The sequence below is a fragment of the Mustela lutreola genome, chromosome 2, assembly GCF_030435805.1.
Source record: "Mustela lutreola isolate mMusLut2 chromosome 2, mMusLut2.pri, whole genome shotgun sequence".
NCBI classification, from domain to species: Eukaryota; Metazoa; Chordata; class Mammalia; order Carnivora; family Mustelidae; genus Mustela; species Mustela lutreola.
Genome location: NC_081291.1, coordinates 8018775 through 8029855, shown reverse-complemented (window position 1 = coordinate 8029855; position 11081 = coordinate 8018775). Strand labels below are relative to the sequence as shown.

General features: G+C 56.6%; 2 protein-coding genes across 10 annotated transcripts in view; one reads left to right on the top strand and one right to left on the bottom strand.

The window, feature by feature from the left end:
- Window positions 1-3004: 3004 nt before the first annotated feature.
- Window positions 3005-6114, top strand: TMED1 (transmembrane p24 trafficking protein 1). Of its 2 annotated transcripts, none has more exons than XM_059159986.1 (4): window positions 3005-3296; window positions 3996-4093; window positions 4236-4419; window positions 5052-6114. In XM_059159986.1, the coding sequence occupies exons 1-4, from the start codon at window positions 3114-3116 to the stop codon at window positions 5268-5270; spliced, it is 684 nt and encodes a 227-aa protein (XP_059015969.1). In that variant the 5' UTR covers window positions 3005-3113; the 3' UTR covers window positions 5271-6114. The 2 variants fall into 2 exon arrangements, with proteins under 2 accessions (XP_059015969.1, XP_059015970.1); XM_059159987.1 differs by lacking the exon at window positions 3005-3296 and adding an exon at window positions 3567-3882.
- Window positions 5850-11081, bottom strand: part of DNM2 (dynamin 2) — an 81000-nt gene continuing 75768 nt past the window's right edge. For 4 of the 8 annotated variants that reach the window (XM_059159976.1, XM_059159977.1, XM_059159982.1 and 1 more), the window contains 3 exons: window positions 9500-9732; window positions 8230-8481; window positions 6708-7641 (listed from right to left, as the gene is read on the bottom strand). In XM_059159976.1, the coding sequence (XP_059015959.1) occupies window positions 7572-7641; window positions 8230-8481; window positions 9500-9732 (555 nt within the window). In that variant the 3' untranslated portion in view covers window positions 6708-7571. Of the gene's footprint in view, window positions 6250-6707; window positions 7642-8229; window positions 8482-9499; window positions 9733-11081 lie in introns of those variants that run through there. The other 4 variants (XM_059159978.1, XM_059159979.1, XM_059159983.1 and 1 more) reach the window with 2 other exon arrangements.

Sequence of the window (11081 nt, the reverse complement as noted above, 5' to 3'; positions counted from 1 at the left end):
AAATCCATTGGCTTAAACTGGGAGTTGGAGGTGTAGTGATGCTTCATTGGTTGAGTAGTCTCAGTCTCTCATTGGCTGGGCTGTTACCAGAAAACCTTTCTTCCCCTGCTGTGGTAGTAGAGTCAGGTAGGAAAGTACCAGTTTGCAATGTACATCACTTCCTGTGGGGTCTGCAATTGACAATGAGTGGTAGGGTGTGAGAGCTCCCCCTCCTACCTCCTGATTCCAGCTAAAGGAGGTTTCCTCTTATTAATTTTCACAACAATGGACATGCCAAAAGCTGGGAGCAAGAGCTGGGGTGAGAGTTTCTCTGGTAATTAAGGCATTCAGAAGCACCCATATATACTGGGGGATTTAGCGAACAACATACATGCCCAGGGCAGGAAAAGTGCTCAAGAAAGAGCTGAGAAGACCTTGAGCTTTCAGCTCAGGCTTATCTCTAGATCCAGTGCAAACAGGAAGTGAAGGCTAAGGCAAAATTGTAAATGACCTGGAAAAGCAGGTCTTTTTACAGACACAGGTCTGAGGGAGTGCCCCAGAATAAACCTGAGGGAAGATTTTTCTTTTTTCTTTCTTCTGCTTGCTCTTTATAATATATAAATAACTATTATAACTCAACAACCAAAAGACAACCCAATTTTAAAATGGGCGAAAGACTTGAACAGACATTTCTCAAAACAAACAAACAAAAACAAAAACAACAACAACAAAAAAAACCCAACCAAAACAAAACAAACAAACAAAAAAATACAAATGCTGAACAAGCACCTGAAATGATGCTCAACATCATGAGGGTAATGCAAATCAAAACCATAATGAGATACTATTTCACAACCATTAGGATGGCCATAATAGAAATAAATAGAAAATGGCATGTGTGGATAAGGATTTGGAGAACTTGGGGCACCTGGATGGCTCAATCATTAGGTGTCTGCCTTTGGCTCAGGTCATGATCCCAGGGTCCTGGGATCAAGCCCCATATCAGGCTCCCTGCTCAGCAGGAAGCCTGCTTCTCCCTCTCCCACTCCCGATGCTTGTGTTCCCTAAAATCTTTAAAAGAACAAGCAAAACAAATAAGGATTTGGAGAACTTGAAGCCCTTATACATGGGGTATCAAAATGGTGGGAGTACAAAATGGTGCAGCTCTGTGCTCAGCAAGGAGCCTGCTGGAGATTCGTCCCCTCCTCCCCCCTCTACTCCTGCCCCCACCCCACCTTGCTCTCGCAGGCTCTCTCTAAAATAAATAAAACTTAAAAAAAATATATATATATATATATTTATATATATATATATATATATATAAATTAAAAATAAATTTTCAGGGGCGCCTGGGTGGCTCAGTGGATTGGGCCGCTGCCTTCGGCTCGGGTCATGATCTCGGTGTCCTGGGATCGAGCCCCGCATCGGGCTCTTTGCTCAGCAGGAGGCTGCTTCTCTCTCTCTCTCTGCCTGACTCTCCGCCTACTTGTGATTTCTCTCTCTGTCAAATAAATAAATAAAATCTTTTTAATAAATAAATAAATAAATAAATTTTCAGGGCGCCTGGGTGGCTCAGTTGTTAAGGGTCTGCCTTCGGCTCAGGTCATGATCCCAGGATCCTGGGACTGAGCCCCATATCGGGCTCCCTGCTCAGCGGGAAGCCTGCTTCTCCTTCTGCTTCTGTTCCTCTCTCGTTGTTTCTCTGTCAAATAAATTAAAAAAAATTTTTTTTCAAAATGTCCAAGCAGCGCGTTTGAATGACAGAAAACTTTGGAAATGAAAAGGAACAGTAACAGTGACTGCACATAAACTTTGACACAAGGTGGTGTGACTTCCCCAAGTTCTCCAAAAGCAGGAAAGAGCTGACAGCCACCAGCTGTATTCGAAGGGTAACTGTCAACAACTGCCAGCCACTCCAGGGCCTATCTTTAAAGACTCAAAATTTCCATCTAAACATTCTTCCTTATGTTTAGACAGAATCACCAAGTAGAGTCCATTATCTCCAGTGACTTCTTGGCTTATTTGCCAGCTTCCGAGAGGGTGGTCGCCTCCAAATATTCTAAGCCAGACTGAGGGAGCAGAGGTTAGTTACATGGTGGGCTGCCTAGTGGTGGGCGATCAGCCTGGAAAATAGCAGATAATATGCTGAGCGCCGAACGAGCATTCTCTCAATCTTCACAACACCCCAATGAGGTAAGACGAGCATCACATCGTCTTACGGATGAGGACACGGAGGGCCGGTGGGATGATTCCAAGCCAAGGGTCGAAGGGGTAGAGTGGGTGTGGGAGGCTTTGTGGCTCCCAGGCCCACCCTCTCCTGCCTCGTAAGCATCTGGCTGTCATTTTTCCTACCCTGGGTTATATCAGTTACTCTGCTTATTTGCTGCCCCCCACCCCACCCCGAGTTTGGGACCTTTGGGATGCAGACTGGGCTATGTCCCTCTACGGACTCTACGCAAGGATACGGGCAGGGCTTCGTCTCGAGTCCCACAGCCGCCCTATGGGGAGGTCGTCCCATCACCCCAGTACAGACGAAGAAACCGACAAAGCGATGGCTCTAAGGAGCAAAGGGGGTAAAGGGTCAGGCGGCGAACCTGGTGCCACGGACAAGGAACACGAAACACCCACATCAATACGAAAGGGTCTCCCTTTCTCCCCCAGTTGAATCAACTTATACGTGAGCCCTACGGTCGCGTACGGGTCCAAGCCCAGCCCTTATTTAAGGTCCACTCCGCCCGGGCCAGAGGGCCCAGTGGTCGTCGCGCGCAGCGTACTCTGGGAAAACCGCAGGGAGGAGCCTTAAAAGGTCCCGGGAACCTCCTACTTAGCTGTCTTAACTTTTGCCTGAGAAACATGCACCATCATAGTACTTATTTTTATCATTTTCCCTCACCATCCGTTGAGACCAGAGCTAGAAGCTGCTCAGAAAGAAGCCCCCAGAAGCTTGAGTGTTTTAAGGCACAGCAGGCATTCATCCGGGCAGCTAAGCTCTCAGGGGGCCCTTCACTTTTTCTCTAAGTTCGCTTCACACCACCGGCAGAAGGGACTACCAATGAGCTCCACCGAGTAGCAGAGGGGGCAGGGTTAGCTCTTAAAGGAACCGCAACCTCTCCGCAGACCGGAGGGTGACCCGGATGATGGCGGCCAGCGCGGCCCTAGCCTTGGCTCTCTGGCTACTACTGCCGCCGGTGGGGGTTGCAGAGGCAGGGCCCCCGCCGATCCAGGACGGCGAGTTCACGTTCCTGCTGCCTGCGGGGAGGAAGCAATGTTTCTATCAGTCTGCGCCGGCCAACGCAAGCCTCGAGACCGAGTACCAGGTACAGGGTCCCAAGTCGGGAAGCATGCGACCGAACGGAGCCAGGGCGAGGGGGCGTGGCCAAGCAGCTGAAGCGAGACAGCGATGAAAGAGGGAGGGGGAGGAGCCAGTGCGTAAGAGCGCGGGGGCGGAGCTAGGAAGACCGAGCAGGACCTGGTGGAGACGGGGCGTGGGAGCGGAGTGGGTGTGAATAATGGCAGGAGGCGGGGTTAGAGTGAGGCGGCCGGAGGGGGCGGGGCCATCGCTTATAAGAGGGCGCGCCTCGCAGGGCAGGAACCTCACGAGTGGACGTGGCCAAAGTTGGCTCGACTTGGGGAGCTGGTGGGCGTGACCAAGATGGGCTACTAGAAAGGGCGTGGTCAACATGAGGCTTTCTCGGGGGTTGGGTTAAGGAAAGCAGGGCCCTGTCACCTCACTTGGGGTGTGGCCAGGTAAACGTCGATCAAGGAATTACGACGGGGGCGTGACCAGATGAAAGAGCCCAACCCAAAGCTGTCCTATCAATGAAGACTGAGCCAAGGCAAGGGGCGCGGTCAGAGGGACAGGTGGGGCAGGACCAGGTTGCAGGTGTAGGTGTCCGCGCTCAGGTAGGCCCCTGGTGGTCCTGGATGGGTCTGTGCGGGTTGGTCCAGCCCTGGCTTTCCCTGGCAGGTGCCCTTGGCCTACCCCTAGCCCTCCACCCTCTTACCTGTCCCCCCAGGTGATCGGAGGTGCTGGACTGGACGTGGATTTCACACTCGAGAGCCCTCAGGGCGTGCTGCTGGTCAGCGAGTCCCGCAAGGCAGATGGGGTGCACACGTGAGTCAAGTCCCACTGTCTGCCTGGGTTTAGTTTCAGCCCTGCCCCTCCCCGGTGGCCTCAGGTTACTACCTTCCCTGCCTCTCAAAGTCCGGCCAACGGGCCACTGTGGGTCATGTGCGTCTGTGTGTTTTTCTCCCAGGGTGGAGCCCACGGAGGCTGGGGACTACAAGCTGTGCTTTGACAACTCCTTCAGCACAATTTCTGAGAAGCTGGTGTTCTTCGAACTGATCTTTGACAGCCTGCAGGATGACGAGGAGGTCGAGGGCTGGGCGGAGGCTGTGGAGCCTGAGGAGATGCTGGATGTCAAGATGGAGGACATCAAGGTGCGCCCAGGCTGAGCCGGGGCCACTTGTCCCAAATCTCTGGCTTGGGGCAACAGTGCTCCCCTACTCTCCCACCTTGGCTGGGGTCTGCATCTGTCTGACCCCCCACCCGCCCGCCCACTGTGCCTTCACCTTAATTAGAACAGTAGCCACTCACAGTTAAAATAATAGTGCATTTCTAAATATAGGAATTTAAGAGCTTAAATAACTCACAAAATCTCCATATGAGGTAGGAAATGTGCTTCTGATGCCCCATTTTAACTAAGGCACAGGATGGCTAAATAACTTTCCTAAAGCCACACAGCAACTGGCAGAGCCGCATTTGAACTCAGGCAGTCTGGCTTTAGCAACTATGCTGTTAACCACTAGTAAATCCGTTTTTTTAATACTTATTTAGGCATTCAATTCTCACTGCAATTCAGAGGAAACGAAGGCCCAGAGAGGCTAATAAATTTGCTCAAGGTCACACAGCCAGGCAGCCAGCCAGAGGATTTAGACTCAGGCAGTCTGGCCACAAGTTTCCTATCAGCTCTCTCCTCCTGAAACATAAGCTCACCCCATCCCCCCAGTTTTCTTGGTCCCTGCTCCCCAAAGGGCAGAGGCCTGACCCTGCCCCTCTCTCTGTTCCACAGGAGTCCATCGAAACCATGAAGACCCGGTTGGAGCGTAGCATCCAGATGCTGACGCTCCTGCGGGCCTTTGAGGCACGTGATCGCAACCTGCAGGAGGGCAACCTGGAGCGAGTCAACTTCTGGTCTGCAGTGAACGTGGCTGTGCTGCTGCTGGTGGCCGTGCTCCAAGTCTGCACGCTCAAGCGCTTCTTCCAGGACAAGCGCCCTGTGCCCACGTAGCCCCAGAAGGAAGAACAGGGAAAGGAGGGGCAGCAGGGCACGTGTGTGTGAGATCTGGGGTCCGTTCCCCCAACTGCTTCCTATGGGAGGGGAGGCCACGCAGTCACAGCCCGAGGTGTGGCCCTCGTGTGTCTCTTCCCTGCCAGGAGCCAGGCGAGAAACACTTGTTGGCTTGGCCGACAGGCCTGGGCCCTCCAGGAGGGACAGCTCAGTGGCTGCACCTGCTTTCCTGGGAATTATGCATGGAGGGGACGGCACTGCAGCATTTGAATGCGACCCTTGGACCTTCTGGCCCCTTTCCATGTCCCCTCTGGTAATGCGTGTGCCTTAGCCCGGGGCCCAGCCTGCACTGGCACAGCTCAGCGTGGGATGGGGGCCAGGAAGCAAGCTCGCCTTCCCTTCCCTCCTGGCCTTCTGAGGCAGGAGATGGCGGGAAGGGGCTTGCTGCTTGTGGGACCCCACACATTCCTCTGTCTCCCTGTCGCCCCACCAGAGGCCTGTTGTTGCTGCTGGGGGCAGCTCCCGGGCGGGGGCCGGCCTGCTGATGCCAGGGGCCGGGAAGGAGACACAGCTACAGTGTTCTTGCCAGGAGAGTCACTTTATTGAGAGGAAGGAGCCCAGCCCCTCAGCCCAGCGCCAGGTGGGCTCGCTGTGGGGTCTCATACCAGAACTCCAAGAGTGGGGGGCGGGGGGCTGCACGGCCACCCGCCCCTCCTGCTCTCTCTGCAGAGGCCCCAGGCAGGGCTGAGGGGTGGCCTAGGCAAAGCTTTTGCGCAGGAGCTTCACGGAACAAAGGGCGGTCTGGCCTGGGCACTGGAGTCAATAAATTATGGTCAGAAAATCACAGAGCCTGGTGTCTGGGGCTCAGGGACACCAGCCAGGACAGATCTGCCCCCCAAGGGGGCAAACCAGGCAGGCGGGAGGGGTCTCCCACGAAGCTCAGAAGAAAGGCCGGGCGGGAGCCGATGGAGGTGGTCGCCTGGGCACAAGAGAAAAATCAGAAAGCAAAGTTTAACTGTGACCTGGGCTGAGCCAGAAGGCCTTGGACCCGGGTGGAGTCCTCAGGACTGCAGTGGTGGGGAGGGGGCCCTGATCACGGCCGTCGGGGTCAGAGGGCTGGGATTCCCTCTCTCCTGCGTGATTCTGCTGCCCACCACAGGCCCGTGTCAGGGGCTGCAGCCAGGCCCCTGGGTTAGTATGTGTGGAGGGGGTGCGGCGAACGTTTGTCCCCATGCCTGATGTGTTCTGAAAACCAAGAGATTTTCCCTCTAAAGCACGCTTGCCTCTGGAACAAGTGAGCTCGCCCCGGGAGCAAGGTGGGAGATGGCCCACGGTGGCGGGGTGGAGGGGGTGGTCCTTGTCAGAGGCCTGCCTGGGGAAGGTTGAGCGGCCCACGTCCTCAGCCTGAACGCCAACACAAAAGGCCCACACAGCAGCCACCAGAAGCTTCTTCCCTTTATTTTAGTTTATTAATAGGATACAGAGTGCAGGCACTTACAGTGGTCAAACCGAGCGAGGAGCGAGCAAGGGCTGCTCTGCCATGGGCCGCTGGAGGCCCACCCCATCGGGGAGGCCTGGGTGGGAGCCAGGAGCCCCTCCGAGCCTCCCCACTCACTCAGCCCTGAGCCCGAGCCACCCCGGGGACCTAGGAGGAGGAGGGGACCCAGGGAGGAGAGCGCGAGGCCGGCAGGACGGAGGCTTCCGGCCCCGGCGAAGGCACCTCCGGCAGCCGAGGCTCAGCCGTGTGATTAATACGGCCACAGAAGGAATATTTACAACTTGCAGGGTGGGCAGTGCAGGGCCTGCTGGGCCTGGCTCGCTGCCTGGAGCTCCTGCTGCTGAGAAGCGGACATGCTCCTTGGGCCCCCGGAAGAGCTGGGGGGACAGGCACTCTTGCTGCCCCGGTTTCCAAAAGGCCTGTTCTTCTCAGGCTTTCCGGGCCAGAGAAGCCCGGGGTGAGTCGCCCCCTGGCCCCGGGAAAGGGATGCTCATTTGAGATGGCGCCCAGAGCACTCCCTCCTCTGTGACCCTGTGGCTCCATCCCCCAAAGTGCAATGGCCCAGCTCCCCACCCCTGCCTCAGGGTTCCAGGGCTCCTTCTTCAGTGCTGTGTCCAGCTGGGGATGGGGGCCAAGGTTAAGGAGGAGTCAGGGGGCTGCCCACAGGGAGCCTGGTCCTGGCACGTGGATGACAGGGCCGGGGACGGCGGAGGGGCCCGGACCACCGAAGCTCCCGCATGGTGGGGGTGGGGGTGCGAAGACCCCCCGAGAACACGCCCCCCCGTGGCCTAGTCCCCCGTGGCCTAGTCGAGCAGGGATGGCTCGGCTGGGCGGATAATGGTGGGCCGGCTGGGCGCAGCAGGGGGTCTTCTACTGCAAAGAGAATAAAGACAGATGGGGAGGGGAGGGGGGGACATGGCAGTGAGGCCGTAAGTAGGACAAGGGGGGGGACCCAGGCCCCTACTCCCCCCACGGTGCCCGATGCTCTGAACGCTGCTGGACACGAAGGAGCTTGCGTGTGACTCTGGGTGAGTCCCCGCCCACCCCGCACTTCGGGTTCCTCACGGGAGAACTCTGGACAACACAGCCTGGCCTGCTGGATGGGGTGAGGCAAGGCGGGGTGTGCCACGGCTCGTGTGTGTGTCCTCAGTAAGGAAACAAAGCTGAAAACCAGGAGAAGGGGCCCCAGGCGCAGAGTCCCAATCTGCATGGTGGGCCACCCGCTGAGGCAGAGGCCAGGCCTGGGAACCTGGGAGTCAGCCTGACTCTCCATTGCTCTGTGACTTTGGGCAAGCAAGCTGGGCTCTCTGGGCCTTAGTTTTCACACCAGCGAAAGGGGTATGAAGGCTCTATTTCCCGCAGGGTGCAAGGAGAGCTCCTTGATTCGAGGAGAGGCCTCAGGGCGCAGGCTGGTGGCTCTAGTGGTGGGCAGTGAGTGTGGGGAGGGGGGTCCAGCCTTACCTGGGCACTCCAGGGGGGATGCCGGGTGGAATCCGTGCCGGCCGAGACGGGATCTGAGGTGGGGCCGAGAAGGGGTCATTGTTGGCAAACACGCTCTGGGGTCCAGGCCTGGACGGGATGGGGGGCGCAGCGAAGGAGGCCGCTGCCCCCACTGGCACGGGAATCAGAGGGGGCCCCGGGGTCGGGCCTCTCACTGCTGGCGGCCGGCCCGGGGGGTGCACGCTGGACACAGGTCGGCGCTGTGGAGTGGGGCTGTGGAGGAAGTAGAGGTGTGAGCTGGAGAAGCGGGTGGGGAGCACCAGCCTTGCCAGGGTGGCTGTGGAAACCCAAGAGGGCCAGGGGGTGGCACGGGCTGGTAGCGGCCGCAGCCCAGAGGGGCACAGGGGCATGTCTACTCCTGGCAGCAGGCTGCATGGTGTCCCGGGCCCCTCCATCCGCCCCGCCACCACGGGCTTAGCAATGGCTGTGCCCCCAGCTAAAACTCGAGCCAGGGCCTGCCAGTACCTCTCCTTGGCCACCAGGGGCTCCTACTTCTCTCTGACCTCACTCCTAGGGCCACTTCGGTCTCACCAGTCCTGTTCGGGCCTGTCTGCTTCCCGCTTCCTCTAATCCACCCTCATTAAGCAGAAATCCTTCCAGAGCCCAGCCTTGACTCCAAATCAAGTCCAGTGCCTCTAACCCTGCCCTGGGCACCCCATGGGCTCCCCCCTGGGCTGCAGCGCCTGCTGTTCCTTCTTTCTAAGTAACTCCCTGGCTCATGGAGGCCTTGGCAGGGCTGACACCTTCTAGGAGATTCCCCTGACCGACCCTCTGTGCTCCTGCCCTGTCACTGGTTAGGTGTCCCAGTCTGAGGCTCTGCACTGCCCCTGCCAGAGTATGTCCATCCAACAGCTCGGAGGTGGCTGAGGGGGCAGGGGACAGGCCAGTCATGCCCTCCAGCTGCTTGCGCAGATCCCCCCAACCAGCTGTTCTTGCCTGTGCTCTGTGCTCCAGGACCATGACCCCAGGGCCCCTGCTGCCCTGGCCTCTCGCCCTCTCCGGCTTCTACTTGGGCTTAACGGGTGGGAAACACCAGGAGTCAGACGGGCCTTCCAGCCACCCCTTCTCTCTCCTTGTCCTTCAGGCCCAGGCCGGGCAGCAGCTCCCACTGCGACTAGGTCCCCTCACCCCAGCCACCCCTGGGGCTGGGGCCTGGCAGGCCACATTGGGAGAGCCGGGGACTCGCGGGAAAGTGGCCTCCGCAGACTCCAGGCGCCCCGGCCTCTCGGACCTGTGGCTGGTGGCGCTCTGTAGCCAGGTGTCATCGACGGGCGGCGGCACGGGCGTGGACACGGTGCTGGTGCTGATGTCCCCGATGATGTTGAGGGCCTCCTTGAGCGCGTGGTACATGCGCAGCATGTCGTCCCGCCGCTGGGCCTGGTCGGCCGACTCCTCCATGAGGCTGCTCTGGTCCGCCGAGGAGTATAGGTAGGCTAGCAGCTCGTGGTGGATGAAGGCCTTGGTCTGGGGGGCAAGGGGCAGAGGGGTCAGGGCGTCCCCCCCCACCTGACCTTAGGACAAGCCCGTCCCAAGCATCCGCCACACCCAGCGGGCTGTCTGGTCTTTAACTTTACGTACGACACAGATGATGTTGGAACTGCGGATGAGCCTTCTACCTGGCTGTTGGCCGCGTCTTTCCGGGGCCCTGTCACGTGTCCTTCCAGCCCGGTCCACGAGACGCTTACTAAACTTCTCAAGTCCTGCCTCTTTTACTGCTGTTTTTCCTCCCATTTCTTGTCTTCCAGCTGGTTTTCATTAAAAAGCTACTAGTTTCTGTTAATTTTATGCTCTGTTCCTTTCTACCACCTCTTACAGGATACAGGAGTTTCTTAGTTACTTTTTGGAGTTTCTGGGTTCATGTTCACGTGCCCAGGAGCTTCTCCAACGAGGAATAACTTTTCCTATTCTTTTGCAGAGTTTCGCAACTCTAAATGATTTTTCTGATCAAACTGCATTGGCTAGTAACTCTATAAGAAAGTTTGTTTGCTTGTTTGAAGATTTTTATTTATGTATTTCAGAGTGGGAGAGAGAGTGCGTGTGAGCAGGGGGAGGAACAGAGGGAGAGAGATCCCCAAGCAGACGCCTCACTGAGGGCAGAGCCCGATGCGGGACTCGATCCCAGGACCCTGAGCTGAAATCAAGAGTCAGATGCTCAACCAACTGAGCCACTCTGGTGCCCCTCAAGGAAGTTTTAAACCCAAGTGGAGATGGCCAACTTGTTCTTGTTTTTAGAGGGGATGTTTCCTGTGCTTCCCCATCAGGGCAGGAGTGGCTCTGAGGCTGAAATGCAGACTTGTAACAGAGGACTCCTACCACTGTCTTTTTTAAAAACAGATTTGATTTTTCCCAAACGAACTTTCAGAATCTGCCAAAATTACCTCACCTGAGGGTTTTTTGCCCTCCTGTTTTCCGGAGCCCTCCTGTGCATTCTGTTATGTTCCACAGTTTTCCACTTCCTGAGCAAGACTTATTATCAACCGAGAGGTCCTCCTCCCCTTCTTTATGTATTAAATGGATTCAATTACAGGGACAGAGATTTCTAATCTTCGGCCACCACGCAACAACGCTAAGATAACGACAAGTATGTATGTGCTCAGTGTGAGTATGGGCAAAGGTCTCTGTGGGAGAAATTCCTGCGAGTAGATACTCTGGGGCCAAACCACGCATGCATTTTAAATTTCATAGTGGCGGGAGCAAGTATATGGTAATTCCTATAGGTGAAGAACATACCAGCACACCCAGGAAACCTGACAGTGCTCAGCCCGAAGCAGATCGTGAAGAGCGCGGTGAAGAAGAAGGGACTTGGGATTTTT